The following is an 18,665-nucleotide window of genomic DNA, read 5'->3' as shown; positions in this document are numbered from 1 at the left end:
ATATTTGTTTAATTTCCCTCAACATTTTAACCCACCTCCCCTCACAGAATCATCTGACACCATCTGCCCCGTGGGAAGGGTTCTGATGATTTTTATTCATATTAAGTTACTTATTCGCCACTTTTTCCTTAAAAGGAGTCACAGTAAATAAATAAGCCCCCATCCAGTCACCTTATCATTCCTGCAGGCCAGTGTATAAACTGGCCATGTCATAGATCTTGAGAAAGTTCTTGTCACTTTAAGAAATGCACAGAAGGGGAAACTCTGTTTACTGCAGATTTCCCACAGCAAAAACTGCCCTTAAAGCTACAGGGCCTTCTTAGATTTTTGCACTGGCAAAAGGCCATAGCTCAGTGGTAGGGCATATATTTTGTATCCAGAGGATCCCAGGTTCAATTCCTGACATCTCCAGTTAGTGCTGAGAAGGACTCATTTGCAGAGGAGGGCAACCAAGATGATAAAGGATCTAGAAACCAAGACTTACAAGGAATGCTTGGGGGTGTCGGACATGTTTAGCCTGGAGAAGAGAGGACTTAAAACACATGGGATAGATAGCTGTCTTCAAATATCTGAAGGGCTTTCACATGGAACATGGAGGAAGCTTGTTTTCTGTTGCTCCAGAGGGCAGGACTCGAACCAGTGAATTCATATGACAAGAAAGCAGGTTCCAACTAAACCTTCTGAGGGCAAGGACTGTTTGACTCCCTCAAAAGGTGGCGGACTCTTCTTCCTCACAGGCTTTTAAAACACACCTTGATGTTGTGCCCACAGAAGTGGTAGCATAATCCAGCCAGCCACCTCCAGGGGGCATCATTGGAAAGAGGGGCAGTTTTCCAGACCCAGCACTGCACGCCTACGTTTAACCTGGTTAAACAAGCTCCATTGCAAAACTGTACCGATGCCTCAAGATGCCCTCCTAACACTCTCTTCTCTTGTTTCTGTCTTTGTGACAGGTTTGGAAAATATTCCCACGACGAGCTATCCATCTTGGTGCCTTTAAATCAGTGCTGCAGGTATGTCGTCCCTTGTCAGTCATGAGCCCGGTGGCAGCCTCATGGGGAATGATTTACAGGGATGGGCGATGTCTTGAGAAATGCTGTACAGTGGTACCTTGACTTCCGAATGCATCGACTTCCGAAGGTTTCGACTTACGAAGTCGGCAAACCCGGAAGTATTTTCGCCCTGTGCATGTTCTGCACCTGCGCAGAAGCGGCACGCACGGTATGCGCAAAGCGCAAAATCGCATGCACAAAATGGATGCTTCGACATCCGAAGGTTTCGACTTACGAAGAGCGTCGCGGAACGGATCGCCTTCGTAAGTCGAGGTACCACTGCAAGTGTTTTGAGGATTGGTCTGTAGTGGTGGGAGTTCACTAAGGCACTAAAGAAACAGCTTTGTTGTTGTTTAGTCATTTAGTCGTGTCCGACTCTTCATGACCCCATGGACCAGAGCACGCCAGGCACTCCTGTCTTCCACTGCCTCCCGCAGTTTGGTCAGACTCATGTTGCTAGCTTCGAGAACACTGTCCAACCATCTCGTCCTCCGTCGTCCCCTTCTCCTAGTGCCCTCCATCTTTCCCAACATCAAGGTCTTTTCCAGGGAAAGAAACAACTAGACCTCCCCAAACAGCTGAGAGTGATAGAGGCATGAGCCACGTGCCCAAAAGCCATTTTAATTTCACCAGGGGGAAGCAGTCGTTATTTATTAAATTTGTATACTGCTCTTTATCCACAGGTCTCTCTCTTTTAAATAAATAAATAAATAAATCTTTATTAAATATTCAACCTTAACTTACACAACAATACACAATAGTACAATATATACAAACTACATACACATACTTTAAAGAAAAAGAAACGAAAAGAAGAGAAGAAAAAGAAGAAAGTAAAAGGTAAAAGATGGAATAAATGAAATATACTTCCGATTATCCGCAGATCTCATGTCGGGCCATAACATAAAAATACAAGATAAAAAAAACAACCCACAAAATACATAATAGAAGCAGAAACACGTAAGTAACCATCCTGTCAGTGCAGCGTGGTTACTTAGCACCACATCATATGCAAACCATTGTTTCTATGTTTCAAGTCACCCCTATAAATCTCTGCTCAGGCATCAAGTTACTGGGTAGGCAGAGCCAGTGTAGTGTAGTGGTTAAGAGTGGTAGACTTGTAATCTGGGGGACCGGGTTCGCGTCTCCGCTCCTCCACATGCAGCTGCTGGGTGACCTTGGACTAGTCACGCTTCTCTGAAGTCTCTCAGCCCCACTCACCTCACAGAGTGTTTGTTGTGGGAGAGGAAGGGAAAGGAGAATGTTAGCCGCTTTGAGACTCCTTCGGGTAGTGATACCGTGTTTCCCCTTTTTTAAGACACCGTCTTATAACTTTTTTCCCTCAAAAAAACACACAGTGGCTTATTTTCAGGGGGTGTCTTTTTTTAAAAAAAAAAGTGCTGGTACAACTGGGACCCACTGGCTCAGGATGCTCGGTGCTCTCTTCTGCACATTGCTGGGCGCGTTGTTGGCGCTGCCAGTTCCGAGCGCCTGCAGGGTGGGGTGGGGGTGGCAGTGCTTTAAACCCCCAACCCTGTAGAAAGCAATGGAAGTTATGGACTGTAACAATCCTTAAGAGGCGCAGGTCTTAAAAAACCCCTGGTATCACCCTTGAAGCACAGCCTTCCAAAGTCAGGGGGGAATAGGTCTGTTTAGACAAAGGAAAGGATCGGGGGTGATTCTGTGCCCTGGGACCCACAGAACTACTTTAAAAATCCCAACCTGGGGGGGGGGGTCAAATAGTGAAGCCCCATAGCCCTGTAGCAACAGAAGGCACATTCTGAAGCACCCGAGCTGTTCGGTTCCATAAAAAATCCAGGAATTGTAAAATTAACAACAATAATGGGGGGGCACTCTATCCAAAGAGTTAAGAAGGAATGGGAAAGTGTTGAGTTATATATGGAAAAATATGGAAAGGAAAGTTAGTTAAAGATAAAAAATAAATAATTATCGCAAGGGGAAAAATAACATCATAAAGGGTAATAATATTAAATATAAAATAGACAACACAACAGAAAAAGCAAGTATATGACTAAATGAGATCGCACAGGAGTGAGGGAAGTGGGGAGAGAGGGAGGGGGGTAAGGAATGGAAGGAGGCAATGGTTGGAGGAGGGTATAGGGGGATGAATTAAAGGAAAATTAAGACTGAGAAGCGCATGGTTTTTGTTTTTTAAAGATGCAAAGGCTTGCAATCAGCCAAAGTATAGAGCCCAACTTCTAGGAGACTGCGATCTACTTGCGGATTTATAAACTGGAGGTGATCTACCCCCGTTATATTGGTGTTCAGGTCAGAGTTGTTTTTAGAGAGAGGAAATATCCCATTTTTGAGGTTAAAGTAAAAGTTCCTGACCTTTTTTTTATAATGAGGAAATGCTGCTAAAACTCCGTTCTTCATTCCACGAAGGGGAGAGGGGGCGGGGCCGGGTGCTCAAAGACAAAAGAAATGGAAAAGGAGATAGCGATCAAATCCAGCCTCGCATTCATGCAGCCGTCGGGAGAGGCAGGGGCTGCAGCCGAGTGCTGCTTCACAAACAAACGGGGGAAAGTGCTTAGAACCCAGAGAATCCAGCTGAAAAACACGAAGCAGCAACAGCAATTGCACACACACCATCCCAAGCCAGCACAGTAACCAAGTCCCAAAAGCAAGAAAGGACTCAGCAAACACTGCTGCGGCCGGCGTTGCTGCTGCTGACTCGGGGAGCTCAGTGATCTCTTCCGCACAGCGCCTATCACTATGGCTTATTTTCGGGGTACGGTTTATATTTCTCAAATGCTTAGAAATGCTGCTATGGCTTATTTTATGACTACGCCTTAAAAAGGGGGAAACACGGTAAAGCGGGATATCAAATCCAAACTCTTCTCATATTTGGCCCCCTTCTAAGGTACAAGCCTATCCCTACAGGGATACTAAAATGCCCTTCAGCTGGAATAAAGATCTTGCCTCAGATAGCATGGCCAAAAGTCCATGTTGTCCAGGAACATCTAGAAGGGCCATAGGTTCCCCACCCTGGAATTATACTGACCAGAGAAAAATAGCAAAATAATAAATAAATAAATAAATAAATAAATTAAATAATAGTTGATTATTTATTATCTCTCCCTGTAAGTCAAGGAGGTGAACCTCAGAATATAAGAGCGCCAATGGATCCATTTAGCCCACCGTCCTTCTCCTTGCAGCGGCCATTCAGACACTTCTGGGAAGCTCACAGCAGGCCATAACAACAGCCCCTCTTTCTCTCTGCCCTGTAGAAACTCATATCCATTTGGTGCAAAGCGCACACACACACACCGTTTTTTTGGAGCTGTTCCAGCACCATGCCTAGTTTATCCTCCCCTCCCTCCCTCCCTCCTTACCCTTGCAGTGTCCCCCAATTTCCATTGTGTTGTCCTTCCTGGACCAGCTGTTAGAAAACCAAGGTGATGCCTACTGAGAAATGAAACAGCCCTTTGAGATCTCAGGTTACCTGATTCTTTCCGAGGGCACAAAATGTGCCTTGAATTCCAGTCCTCGGAATTAGATGACTAGCATTTGACATTTAATTAAATCTGGCTTTTACAGAACAGAGCACAAGGGAGAGGGAGAAAGAGGGGTGTAAGTGAAGAATGTAAGCAAAACCCTGTTGGATCAAACCAAAGGTCCGGCATTTTGTTCCCACAGTGGTTAACCAGAGGCTTTCAGGAGAGCCACAAAGCGGAGGCTGGAACACAAACAGCTCTTTCCTGCTGTTGCTCCTAAGCTGTTTAGCATTCAGTAAACAACAAACGAACAACACCGGAACTGGCTATTAACATGAAGGGCAATTTTACTAGAACGAGTACCGGTATATAAACTCATAAACCTACTGGACAATGAGCAAACTAAAGTGTGATGTGCATAACCAAGCCTGGAGATACTCATAAACATGTAATGAACCAGTGTCTCTCTCCTTGCTTGGAACAAAAAAAACGTTCTTCAAATAGTTGTTCACTGGAAGCGCAAAGCCATGAATGTAGGAGCAGTTGCGAGAAAGCCTTCTTCAAGTAGTCGTTAGCTGGAAGCGCAAAGCCAAATGGTCAATTGAAGCCAAATTGATGAGGCCTGTTCTCCAGATATTATCCCGGTTTCGCAGCAAGCTTCATCAGTCAATCATGCTAATCCCTCAACACAGTTCGCTCAAGACAAAAGGTCACGAAAAATACTCACAAGGCACAGCAAATGTATTCAGTGACATCATACAGCATAGAGCAGGGGCTTCCCAAATGGACCACCAGTGCTCTGCAAGCTTCACTCCGGTGGTCCGTGGCATGTTCACAGTCGAATTATTTCGAAATTGCATTTTTATTGCTTCTTTCATTTCTTCTCTTGCATTTCACAGCCTTGCTGTTTTCAATTCTACCGCACGCAAATTGCAACGCAGCATAAGAAATAAGAGAAACCATAAAAATGCAATTAAAAACCATGCGGCATCTGACACAGGCAGAAAAATCATTAAGGCTATCAGCAGTTCTCAAAAATGTTTGGGTGCCGTTGGCACAGAGGCTCTGGATCCCAGACTATGCTGATGGCTTGGTTGCTCTCCAGAGACCACAACTCCCTCCAGCTGCCACTTCAAGGCTTCTGCTGCTTTCTGGGTTCAGATCGGAATGGGGAAGCTTTTTCAGCCTTCAGCCTGTTATTCATTTTGTTGAATTAATTTAACTAAATAGTTTTAATTGAATTTCAAATGAACGTGCAGCAGTTACAAGTTACTGGTCTCTGCAGCCACAGCAGGTGCTGTGATTCTCCAGCAGTTTGACTTTACCCCTGGAGGTCCACTCCAATGTCCCTCGAGACAGACAGATGCCAACAAAACTTGCATTTTATTGTGTTGCGATCATCCTTAGTGAGTCATACAGACCACTGTTCTGAATACAGTGGTACCTTGGTTCTCAAACTTAATCTGTTCTGGAAGTCCATTCCAAAACCAAAGCGTTCCAAAACCAAGGCATGCTTTCCCATAGAAAGTAACGCAAAACGTATATTAATCCATTCCAGACTTTTAAAAACAACCCCCTAAAACAGCAATTTGACATGAATTTTACTATCAAACAAGACCATTGATCCATAAAATGAAAGCAATAACCAATGTACTGTACTATAAAATACAGTAAATAAGACAACATTGCATATAATGAAAATTAAAATTATTATTTTTTCCTTACCTGCACTGATGATAGTCATTGTTTGGATGGGTGGCTTTCATCCATTTCCGCAGTCTGGGTGCTGAACTGGGTTCCACAAAGTCACAAAAACAAATTAACCAAAAAAGCCTCAAAAACAAAAACGCAAAATAAATTGCAAAAACAGAAGCACCAAACTTAATCCATTCCAGAAGTCCGTTTGACTTCCGAAATGTTCAAAAACCAAGGCGCGGCTTCTGATTGGTGCAGGTGCCCCGGAAGCAGTAGCTGAAAGCCGCGTCGGACATTCGGCTTCTGAAAAACGTTCAAAAACCGGAATACTTATTCTGGGTTTTCGACATTTGGGAACCAAGGCGTTTGAGAACCAAGGTACCACTGTAATGTTTTTATCGGGTAGGGCAGCCTGGGGATGAGTTTATGGAACCAACAGGGCGGTGGCTTGAAAAACTCCGGGAACTGCTGTTCTAAGCACTCCACCGCAATGCCTCTCTTCCCCTGTTACCCCCAGAGCCAACAGCGCTGGCAGAACTCCATGTGCCACTCACCACGGCAAACCTTAAATGGTGCCCTTTTCCCTCACCTTCAGCTTGCCTTTTCCTTTCCTTAGAATACGGAAGTCCACCTACCTGCGGTTGCAGCTGCTAGCCAAGGAGGAATACAAGCTCAGTCACCTGATGGAAGAATCCTTGCTGAAGGACAAGATCGCGCCCATCTTGTACAAGCTGCACCTGGAAGCAATGGACAGGAGGCTCCGGATAGTCCTCAAGGCCGTCAGTGACTGTATAGAGAAAGATGGCTACAGCAACGTCGTCGAAAATGACTTTGTCTCCGACGTAAACACGATGGCTACCAAGAGGTAGTGGAGATCGCAGGACCATGTTTTTATTGGTTCCGTGAAAGAAAGAACCGGAGCCGGGGAGGGAGGAACAGTCTTGCGAGGGACTGTGTATGCCGCTGTGTGAATTCAGTGAATTCAGAAATTGCGATAATAATAAGTATTCTCAAAGTAGCTAAGGCGTAGACTCTGCAGAGGATTTAGCTCTGGGGCTCGGGGGCAACCAGCTGGACCAATTTGGATGCCCCTTGGGGAATCTACGAGTTTTTGGCAGATGTGGCCTCCCCGTTGCCACGGCCTCCATACAGTCCTGCTTCCCTTCAGCCCTAAATTATTTCTTCCCGTTGCCCGTGGCGGTGCAAGGGTTACACCTTGTGGGCGGAGCTTCTGGCAAGCCCCGCCTTGTGTGGCGTTGCTGTAGATCCTGTGATGTGGTTGTGGCCAAGCCCTCTCCATCCTACGCGCAGATACAAGACACACAGGCATGCGGGGCACATGGGCGAAGCATGCGAGCAATGTGGGGAAGGGCTTGCAGGATATTTTGAGGTGGGTAAAGGAATAATTGTCTATCTCCGGATTAAGTGATTAGAAAAAGAAATGCACTCATTGTCACACTGTTAAAAAGAGCCAGTCCCCAAAACATGATTTGGAAAAATATTTTGAGAACATGAATTGCCTGGTGGCAAAATGCACTTCTTTCCTTTCCTTTTGAGCTTATTTTGTTTGTACAGAAAGCAGATCTTTATTTAATATTTTGTATTTATATATGAAAAAGTTGTCCTTTTTGTTTTGTTTTGTTTTTAAAAATGCAAGCCTTGGGGATGGGAGGGGAAAGCAACCGTCTCATGTTCACAGCTCACAATTTAATATCTAGGAAGGGCCATACATCTGTTAGCAACTGTTCTGGGGCTGTTTCCACTTCCAATCTCAACTAAAAGGAATCCCAAGCAGAGAGAGAATCGAACCATTATGTACTCCCCAAGTTCAAAACTGCATGCGCATAGGAAATGTAACATGTCAAGGGGAAGGTTTGGCCTATAAATATTGTTCCTGGCACGCTAGCTTTCAAAGTGCAAAAGAATTGGAGACATGGAAGAAGCTTCCCCCTCCCCACCCCCACCCACAGACTCATATTTAAATGGTACAGTCTTATAGAAGAACATGCTTAGGGATCAAAGAATCATAGAATCGTAGAGTTGGAAGGGGCCCTGTGGATCATCTAGTCCAACCCCCTGCAATGCAGGAATCTCAACTAAAAGCATCCATGATGGGTGACCATCCAACCTCTGCTTAAAAACCTCCAGTGAAGGAAAGTCCACCACCTTCTGAAGCAGTATGTTCCATTGTCAAACAGCTCTTGCTGTCAGGTAGCTATTTCTGATGTTGGGTTGGAAACTCCTTTCTTGTAACGTGAATTAGTTGTTTTGGGTCCTACCCTCCAGAGCAGGAGAAAACAAGCTTGCTCCACCTTCCATATAAGGATGGCTATAATATCTCCTCTCAGTCTGCTCTTTACCAGGCTAAACATACCCAGTTCCCACATAAGGCTTGGTTTGCAGACCCTCGTTCATCTCGGCCATCCCCCTTTGCACATGTTCCAGCTTTTCAGTGTCCTTTTTAGATTGTGGCACCCAGAACTGCACTCGGTACTCTGGGTATTGTCTGACCAAGGCAGACTAGAATGGTACTATTACTATTACTTCTCTTGGTGGGGAAGAAATTTGGTTCAGTTGATATTTAAAGGTGAACCTACTTACCGCAATGCTACATGAACCAAGAGGCAACCACCCTTCAAAATTCTGCATTTTGCAGGGCAGTTCTCTAAACAAGGGCAAAATGTGCAAAAAAGTATGTATGCTCCCATGAAGCTTGGGTCAGAATGCACATACAGTACAGTGGTGCCACGCTTAACGAATGCCCTGCTTAACGAAATTTCCGCTTAACGAAAGAATTTTTCGAGCGGAGGTTACCTCGCTAGACGAATTTGTTTTATGAAAAATTCGTCTAGCGAATCGCGGTTTCCCATAGGAATGCATTGAAATTCAATTAATGCGTTCCTATGGGCAAAAAAAAATTTCAATGCATTCCTATGGGATTCGCTAGACGGATTTTTCGTTATAAGAAAAGACCCATGGAACGAATTAAATTCGTCTAGCGAGGCACCACTGTATTGGTATAAAAAGTAATGATCATTTTATTGGTCCAAATCGCTTGGGAAAACATGTGCATTAAGTAAAATTGCAAATCAGAATGTGTCTACTAGGAAGAATTTGCACTAAGATGCTGGTGGATTTTTATGAGGACTTATTTTTTTAAAAAAATGCAAACTGATGTGGAAATGTGAAGAACTGAACTCAGCTCTGGCAGAAATGAGAAACAACGAGAAAACAAAATCGACAGATCTGCCCAGCCCTAGCTATGCCTTCTGCGTTTATTTCTCAATGTGCCATTAAGATTCTTGTGTTCGGGTTGTTTCCGTCACTTTATTTAAATTGCTTCCGCCCCAACCCCACCCGTGTCTACTCAGCGCTTCAAGGATGGAGACAACTCAGAAACTGTTTTCAAAGGCAAAAAGCCCCACATGATGAATGGCAACCCGCCTAGACATAGTCAAAGCTACAGCAACATAGTCAAGAAGCGGATTTTGATAATTTGTGCATTGACAGGAATACTTGAATGTGGTTTTACAAAGTGATGTAAAAAAAAATAATATGACAAATTGTACTATTTATCCATAAGGAAAAGTAGCGGCTCTTATCTTTCTAGACTGTCATAGCAGAGCAGCTGCTTTCCAGACTTTGCTTTTGATAGTTTTTGTGTAAATATACACATATACGAGTTTAAAAAAACAAAAAACCTGAAGATTTAAAAAAAAACAGACAAAAAAAGCTGCTTTTGGCAGTGATAGACTTACTTTTGCAGCATTTTTTTTTTTGGTGGATTTGTTTGCAATGTGGTCCCAGTGCAATAAAGATATGGCAAATGTGTAGCCAGAAAGTCTATGCAATGCTTATTTTGTCCATTTCAGCAGAACAAAATAAGGGAGAATGAAAACTCTGGAGAACGAACTCGCTGTGTAGTAGGGGTTCCCCCCTCCAGATGTGGCTAGACCACAGCTCCTGTCATCCCAGCCAACAACATCTGGAGAGCTCCAGGGTCTCCACCCTGCTGTATAATCAGAGAGCTATCCCTATGGAAACAGGCTCTGAGCTGGCCCTGCCCAGCCAGGGTCCCCATTGGACAGGAAAGGCTTCCTCTTGGACTGGAAACTTGTCCCAGCACTGAGATTCTCTTCTTGGCTCTGCTATGTTTCTCTGCCTCTCTTGGCTTCGACTTCTTGGCTCCGCTCCGGGTTCCTACTTCTCGGCTGTCCTCCGACAGCTACCTACAGCTCAGCCCTGACAGCTTGGGTGCAAACGGAGCCCTCAGTCGTAGGTGCAAAGTCCTGGGACTGCATTCGGGGTTGAATTTCACCTTAAATGTTCTCCAGCAGCGACACTTCATGCTGAGGGCATTGCGTGCGTGCATGGCTACTGGGAGGTTGAAACACCTTTTTCTGCTTGTGTGACAACCAGATTAGCAGAAGACGATTCAGCGGCTCTGGGAGGGTGTCACTGTTTATTAGATCAGGAATCGGAGAGCTCAGGGGAATTAACATGACAAAGTGCAATGTCCCCTTGGAAGCTCAGCACACATCCTTGCAAAGGAGGGGGGACAGTTGCTTGAGTGCACCTTAAATCAGGGGTAGGAAATTTCCATAGGAATAAGAAAAGTTGCAGGGCTTAAATTATTATTATTATTATTATTATTATTATTATTATTATTATTATTATTATTTATTTCTACACCGCCCATCTGGCCGGGTTCCCCCAGCCACTCTGGGCGGCTTCCAACAAAACATTAAAATACAGAAATCCATCAAACATTAAAAGCTTCCCTAAACAGGGCTGCCTTGAGATGCCTTCTAAAGGTCTGGTAATTGTTGTTCTCTTTGACCTCTGGTGGGAGGGCATTCCACAGGGTGAGTGCCACTACCGAGAAGGCCCTCTGCCTGGTTCCCTGTAATTTGGCTTCTCGTAGTGAGGGAACCGCCAGAAGACCCTCGGTGCTGGACCTCAGTGTCCGGGCAGAATGATGGGGTGGAGACGCTCCTTCAGGTATACTGGACCGAGGCCGTTTAGGGCTTTAAAGGTCAACACCAACACTTTGAATTGTGCTCGGAAACGTACTGGCTTCAATGGTTATTGTTATTTACAGGGCTTTTTTCAGCCAGAACTCACTGGAACTTTCAGGTAGGTGCCATTTCCATTCTAAGAGAACAAGTAAGGCGTTACATGGTGAGTTCTGGAAGCTGGTTATTTCTAATTACACCCAAGGAGCTCCAGGGGCCATGCATATCCTCACAACAACCCTGTGAGGTAGGTTAGGCTGAGAGACTCTGACTGTTGCAAGGCCACCCAGAGAGCTTCGTGGCCGAGTGGGAGGATTCGAACCCTGGTCTCCCAGGTCCTACTCTATAACCACTACTCCCACACTGGGTCTCAATAAGATGTGCTATCACAAAACGGAGTTCAGTTGCTTGTTAGTTGTTCAGATCAAGAACGGAGGTGGAATATTTTCTACACATACCCAGCGCCGAAGTTAGGATTTGCAGTTCTTTCAAATTCGGCAAATGTTCTGGTGTCACTGCTTGGGTTTCAGGTGTGCCGCTTCAGATTCAAAATCTGAATTTGCACTTCGAATGTGAAATGTCGACTCACACCTGAGTACGGAGGAAGCTGTTATAGATGGGTTGAGGAGTGGGGATGCAAGTATCTTTGGCAACACGCCATTGAGGCTTTGTTAGTTGTCCTGTGATGTTCCCCCATCTGAAGGGGCACTCATTCACTACTGCAACCAGAAGAGTGGGGGCCAAAACAACCCTGGAAAGTTTTGCACTGTGAACAATTTTGCAGAATTTCAGCAGGCAGCTGCGAGATATGCACTGAATGGAAGAGAAGTGGTTTGTGTGCTCCGAAACATTTGCAGGCAAAACAGTGCGGAAAGTGGGATTGTGTATAACTGCCCCAATACCATCATAAACACAAATAATCATGAACACACAATTTTAAAAAAGGTGCCTTTGCCCATATTCCGAGTCAAAACCATTTGTCCTAACTCAGTATTGTCTACACTGACATGCGGTGGTTTTTGCAGGGTCTCAAAAAAGAGTCTTTTTTCCAGACCTACCTAGAAATGTCAGGGGTTGAACCTGGGCCTTCTGCATGCAAAGCAAATGCTCTGTCTGGTTTTGGCTTTATGGCTTTATGTTTTGGCAGGCATCAAATATGAAACCTCCACAAGCTGTTCAACACTGTCAGTTATTAAATATTTTACAGAGCTGTCAAATAACATTCGGATATTAAACACTATTGCACACCGACCTTCAGATGCTGTCGGTTACGAAGATCCATTGTGCATCAGCTAAGAAATACTGTCTCCAGTGCTCAATATCATTGCAATGCCATCAAGTCAAATACTGCCAGACTGCTGCCATTGCATGTCTGGATTAAATGCTAGAGAGCATTGCATGCCTACTGTCCCAATATCAAATCGGGAAATCAAATATCATATACAATGTCAATTGCAGAGATGATATTCTAAGAATATCATGTGAAAATGTAAGGTGTCATCATGTTCTAGCAGCATGTCAACCGTAGCATGAGAAATGGCAGGCAGGGCCAGGTGTGCTGTTTAATGTGCCTGCAGTGATAGTTCCAACCTAGCAGTTCGAAAGCACGTAGATAAATAGGTACCGCTACAGCGGGAAGGTAAACGGCATTTCCATGTGCTGTTCTGGTTTGCCAGAAGCGGCTTTGTCATGCTGGCCACATGACCTGGAAGCTGTACGCCGGCTCCCTCGGCCAATAACGCGAGACGAGCACCGCAACCCCAGAGTCGGTCACGACTGGACCTAATGGTCATGGGTCCCTTTACCTTTACCTAGTGAGGTTAAATGGAGAAGCGAAATGCTTCACTCAGTGGTTTAGCAAGTCACTGTGTGAACTGCCTGCGGCCTCCTTAAAAGGGAGTGGATCTTGAGACAAAATGCGAGAAGGCTTGAGACAAGCTGTGGGGGACAAACTGGGAGTTGCATCTTCTTCTTCTTTGGTGATCACTTGTAGTGGAATAAGATTGTCTTCCATGAACACGGTCTTCATGGTGAGTCCGTAAGTGACTGCGGAGGCCAATTCTGGATCCACACGTCCTTACATAATGGGGACACAGGTTTCCGGGCAAGAGTTGATCCCGGTGAGGATTTGCCAAACATGCCTTCCTCTTAGCTCATCTCTCCCTTTCGCCTTGAGTTCATGCTTCTTCAAAGCCCATGATGCCTTTGGTAGAGACTATTCTCCAATTGGAGCGCTCGCAAGCAAGTGTTTCCCAGTTATCAGTGCTTATACCAGGCATCCCCAAACTGCGGCCCTCCAGATGTTTTGGCCTACAACTCCCATGATCCCTAGCTAACAGGACCAGTGGTCAGGGATGATGGGAATTGTAGTCCAAAACATCTGGAGGGCCAAAGTTTGGGGATGCCTGGCTTATACTGCATTTTTAAAAAGATTTTGCTTGAGAGTGTCTGTAAACCTCTTTTGTTGTCCACTGGTATTTCGCTTTCCATTCTTAAGCTGGGAATAGAGTAGCTGCTTTGGAAAACAATAATCAGGCATCCGAACAACATGGCCAGTCCAACAAAGTTGATGTTGAAGAATCATTGTTTCAACACTGGCGATCTTTGCTTCTTCCAGTACACTGCCTGTCTTCCATGCAGCTAGAGTCGGAAAGCAAAGCAGACCCAAAACTGAGGACTAAGGAATAACATTCACACTCCTCCTGCCTCTCAGTTCTCGGTCAACTAAGAGCTTGCCAAGCCTACAGAAGGACCACCTTTATATTCAGTTATTGATCAGATGCATCCAGCCCTGATTTCTGATTCTTCAGAGCCCAAACCCCTGACTTTTCAGGTTCCGCCCTAACTCAGCTCCATCCCCTCAACTCACCCAGAAGGCCAGTATTTATTTTATTTTTGAAAATCGGAGGCTGGCAGACGCCAGATCAACGGGTCACATCCAAGGCAAGGCCTTTTGACAGGTTCCTTGCTAAACCGCAAAGAGAACTCTCTCCAGACTCTCCGTATAATCAGTGTTAACAATTCCCCAGAAAACTAAGAGACACTTAAAATCTTTTTTTTCTCTTCCCAGCCCTCAAAGCCTGCTATTGTGAGCCTTTGATAAATAAATAAGCTGAACGTCTCTTTCACTGTCTCAGGCATAATTCCCACTATAAATAGCCCATTCTGTGGATTTTTAAATAATTCTTATTAATCAGCAAAGTCAGTGGCAGTTTTATAAAAGCCAGATTAAGTCCATTATATTTCTCTGACTGTCCTATTCACCGCTGAATGGTTTTTACCAATTATCTGGGTTCCTTAGTTAATGCTGTTCAAAAAACATTTTATTGTGATATGCCTTGACATTCATCTTACTCCTTTAATTTATATATATATTTATTTATTCTTTCCTTGCATGGGGGATTCAGCTATGCTTTTTTTATAAACCTCTCAACATCAGAGGTTTCTCAAAGTTGGGTAGCTTTTTGAAAGAGGTGTTGGGCAGAGTAATCCTATTAGTGTGGGGGAGAGGGAAAATCTGTGGGGAAAGAGTCACCAAATCCACACACACACACACACACACACACACACACACACACACACACACACCACCCCGTTTGTGCAGGCCAAGATAGAAAGGAGAAAACATATTTGGAGGGGAGAGCCCTCACACTTTAGAGCAAATAACTAGGGAACAAGAAATAGTGCCATTGGAGTCAGGGTCTGGGACCCAAAGTCCCAGTGGTGAGCCTATAACAGGAGATGGAACATAAAGAAACTCCGCCCACCTTCCACAGTGGACGGTGTTGCAGCCGGGCAGCCGGGACCTTTAGTGACCCAGCTGTAGGGCGAAGGGATGCCGCCTGTGTCATATGGACTCTCGGCTGCGTCACACCCTTGTAGCAATTGCCACAACTTTGTAAGGTAAGACATTGGGTTAAAGGTAAAGGGACCCCTGACCATTAGGTCCAGTCGTGACCGACTCTGGGGTTGCGCGCTCATCTCGCATTATTGGCCGAGGGAGCCGGCGTATAGCTTCCAGGTCATGTGGCCAGCATGACAAAGCCGCTTCTGGCGAACCAGAGCAGCACACGGAAACACCGTTTACCTTCCCGCTGTAGCGGTTCCTATTTATCTACTTGCATTTTGATGTGCTTTCGAACTGCTAGGTTGGCAGGAGCTGGGACCGAGCAACAGGAGCTCACCCCGCCACAGGGATTCGAACCGCTGACCTTCTGATCAGCAAGCCCTAGGCTCAGTGGTTTAACCCACAAGACATTGGGTTAGCCTTTGCTTAAGGGAGAGGAGGTTGTAGCCTCTGCCTGCCCCTCTGTGATAAGGGTATCCTGTTAAAGGGATCTGGGAGTGTGGATCCTGCCCGAAGCCTGGGCATGGACATGGGCTAGGGCCAATGCCACGACCCCAACGGGGACCCCATAAGGTGCCCCGATTTGACGCCTGTCATAGGGCTCCCCCTACTGGTGGTTTACCCTTAGTGAGACTCCCTGCAGACGGGCAGGAGTCGGAGTGTAGCCAGAATTCGCCCAATGCCTAAGCCAAACCACTCACATCTGTAACCAATAAAGTTGTGGCCCATTTTATCCCTTTAACCCAAAATATTTGTGTCCATGTCTTTATTATCTGAGGGAATTGTGGGGCCCGGGTCCTTGGCATGGAAGTAGGGGAAGGAAAATGGGGAAAGGACAGGCCCAGGGGAGGAGTCCAGGGATGAAAACGGTTGTGTGAGCTCTTGTAGAACAGGTCCCATCCAGTAGGATTATATTAGCTCTCCAAGGACCCTATGGAGGGCAAGAAGTGATGGATAAACATAGAGTAACTATAACATCTAGTATCTCACATTGAGTTCTACAATGGGATAGAAGTCTTCTAAATAAATAATACAATAAACATACAAATTTATGGATTCTATTTATGGCTTGTATATGCTTCCCAATAAAGGCATTTCTTTGGACGGCTTACAACAGAAGTAAGAACTGCCAGAATCCAAAACCATAAAAGCATAAGTGATACTTTGCTAGCAGCTGCCCGATCAGTGCAGATAGCATGGCAAATTGAAATCTATCAAAACACCTACAGAATTAGATTTTTTTATAAAAAAAATAATAATCTGGGGTTTATTCATGATGGATAAATTAGCATGGCAAATTAGGACTCCAAAAGGGATCGTTTTATGGAAGAAAGTTGGTGAGCAATCACATATTTGGAAACAGAGCCTATGAACTGGGACAAGGAAACAAGGAGCGAATGATATATTTGTACTAATTGCCTCTGAAGAAATTGCTTTCTGTTTGTTTTACGCTAAGTGAACCCAAATAAAAGTTTGCAACTGGGGAGGGTAATTATAATTATTTTTGTTATTTGCAGGGGAGTAGGGGGAGCATTGTTTCATGTTTTATGCATTATGGGCTATGAAAGAAAACAACAAGTTGCCCAAACCATAAAAGTCTAACATAGCACATTACAGCGTGTAAGCAGCAAGAGAGGATAATACAGTGGAACCTCGGTTTATGAACACCTCGGTTTACGAATTTTCGGTTTATGAACGCCGCGGACCCATCTGGAACGGATTAATTCACTTTCCATTACTTTCAGTGGGAAAGTTCACTTCAGTTTATGAACGCTTCAGTTTATGAACAGACTTCCGGAACCAATTACACCCATGCTTCGGGTTAAGTACGCTTCAGGTTGAGTACTCCGCGGACCTGTCTGGAATGGATTAATCCCATACCTGCCAAGTTCCTGCCTGAAAAATAAGGGATCGGACCAGAAGTAGCAGACCGGAAGTAGCACTGCCGCCATTTTGGAACTGGGCGGAGCATGCTCAGAAGTGACTTTGATGCTGCTCTGCCCAGTTCCAAAATGGCCGCCGCACCAGAAGTCATGCTGCAGCCATTTTGGAACTGGGCAGAGCAGCATCAAAAGTCGTTTCTGATCATACTCCGCCCAGTTCCAAAATGGCCACCGCACCAGAATAAACCGGGGGGAAACAAAAAAATCCGTTTTTTCGGCTGGGAACAGCTGGAAAAACGGGGGTTTCCTGGGGAATACGGGAGAGTTGGCAACTATGATTAATCCACTTTCCATTACTTTCAATGGGAAAGTTCACTTCAGTTTATGAATGCTTCAGTTTATGAACAGACTTCCGGAACCAATTGTGTTCATAAACCGAGGCACCACTGTACCAATCTAGCGAAACTCCCAACAGCCCCCCACCCCCTGCCTCAAAGTTTCAACAGCTCTTTAAACTCCCCAAATACCCAAGAGATACAGAAAGCACTAAGAGTTTTCCAGATCTGAAAGCCCAGAAAAATGAAAAACATTTCCCCCTGGCATAGAAAAGACTGCAGCTTATGTGTCGGGTGAACCTCTGGGGAGAGCATTCCATGCCATCCTGGAAAAAGTCCTCCTCTCAGATAGCGACCCACTGAACAGGCAGAGGCACAAAAAATGGTATCAGATATGCATTGATCGGTGAAAATACAGTATACAACTTGCTGCTGAAGTATGACACAGAGCACATCAGGGTAAAGATTATATGGTCTAATGGGCTCAGAACATTGTGGAAAATATACCAATGGAGGTTTGGGAGAAGTTGCAGATATTGCACAGTTCTGCCTGCATTTAGGGATTTTGGGGGGGGGGAATTCTTATAAAAATAATGTGCAAGTGGTCTATTATTTATCCAAATAAATAAATAAAAATTCCCTCACATGTTGGAAATGTCAGAAAGGAAAATACAGAATGCGGTGGAAATGTGAGCTAGAAAAAAGAAAACAGAAAAAGAACGGATAAAAACTGAGTTAGGAAGAATTTTGGGTTATGAGGTTCCGCTGGATCCAGTAATACTTCTGTCAATTTATTTGGAAAGATTGACAAAGAAAGAACATAAAGAAATGAGGTGTTATTTATCAGCAGCTTCCAGAATCTTAGGCACTGGAGAATGTCAAAGAATGGCACAGTATAATATGGGACAGTAAATAATGGCAGAATTATTATGTAAAATTCAAGGATTACAATTATAGGAAAAATATTTTTTATGTGAAGATGGAACCAATTTGTGGATTATTGTAAGCTACCTGGAGTATATCCGAGTGCTAGTTATTGATTCTGTGTTCTGATGATGATGGCAGCTGGATATCGTTTGTATAATGAGCCTCTCTTCTTGTTGTCGATATGGCTTTGAAGTGTGTGGGGGGGGGGTCTCTGAAGATGATCATCAGATCCAGGTAGGTACACCTGTGGAGGGAAGTGTCCCTTCAGAGAAGACTAATAATTATTCACACAGCAAGTAATAACCAATAAGAAATTTCTGGCATTTGCTATTACAGTGGTACCTCGGTTTACAAACACAATTGGTTCCAGAAGTCTGTACTTAACCTGAAGCGTACTTAACCTGAAGCGAACTTTCCCAATGAAAGTAATGGAAAGTGGATTAATCCGTTCCA

The 18,665-nt window shown here is 44.6% G+C and overlaps 1 protein-coding gene across 1 annotated transcript in view; it reads left to right on the top strand.

The window, feature by feature from the left end:
• Nucleotides 1–10,038, top strand: part of FAM20C (FAM20C golgi associated secretory pathway kinase) — a 111,178-nt gene extending 101,140 nt beyond the window's left edge. Inside the window, exons 9-10 of the mRNA XM_035131633.2 lie at nucleotides 954–1,013; nucleotides 6,822–10,038. Coding sequence (XP_034987524.1) covers nucleotides 954–1,013; nucleotides 6,822–7,074 — 313 coding nt within the window. The 3' untranslated portion in view covers nucleotides 7,075–10,038. The remainder of the gene's footprint in view (nucleotides 1–953; nucleotides 1,014–6,821) is intronic.
• The last annotated feature ends 8,627 nt before the right edge of the window (nucleotides 10,039–18,665 follow it).

Source organism: Zootoca vivipara, chromosome 14, assembly GCF_963506605.1.
Source record: "Zootoca vivipara chromosome 14, rZooViv1.1, whole genome shotgun sequence".
Lineage (NCBI taxonomy): Eukaryota > Metazoa > Chordata > Lepidosauria > Squamata > Lacertidae > Zootoca > Zootoca vivipara.
This window is presented reverse-complemented; position numbering and strand designations above follow the sequence as displayed.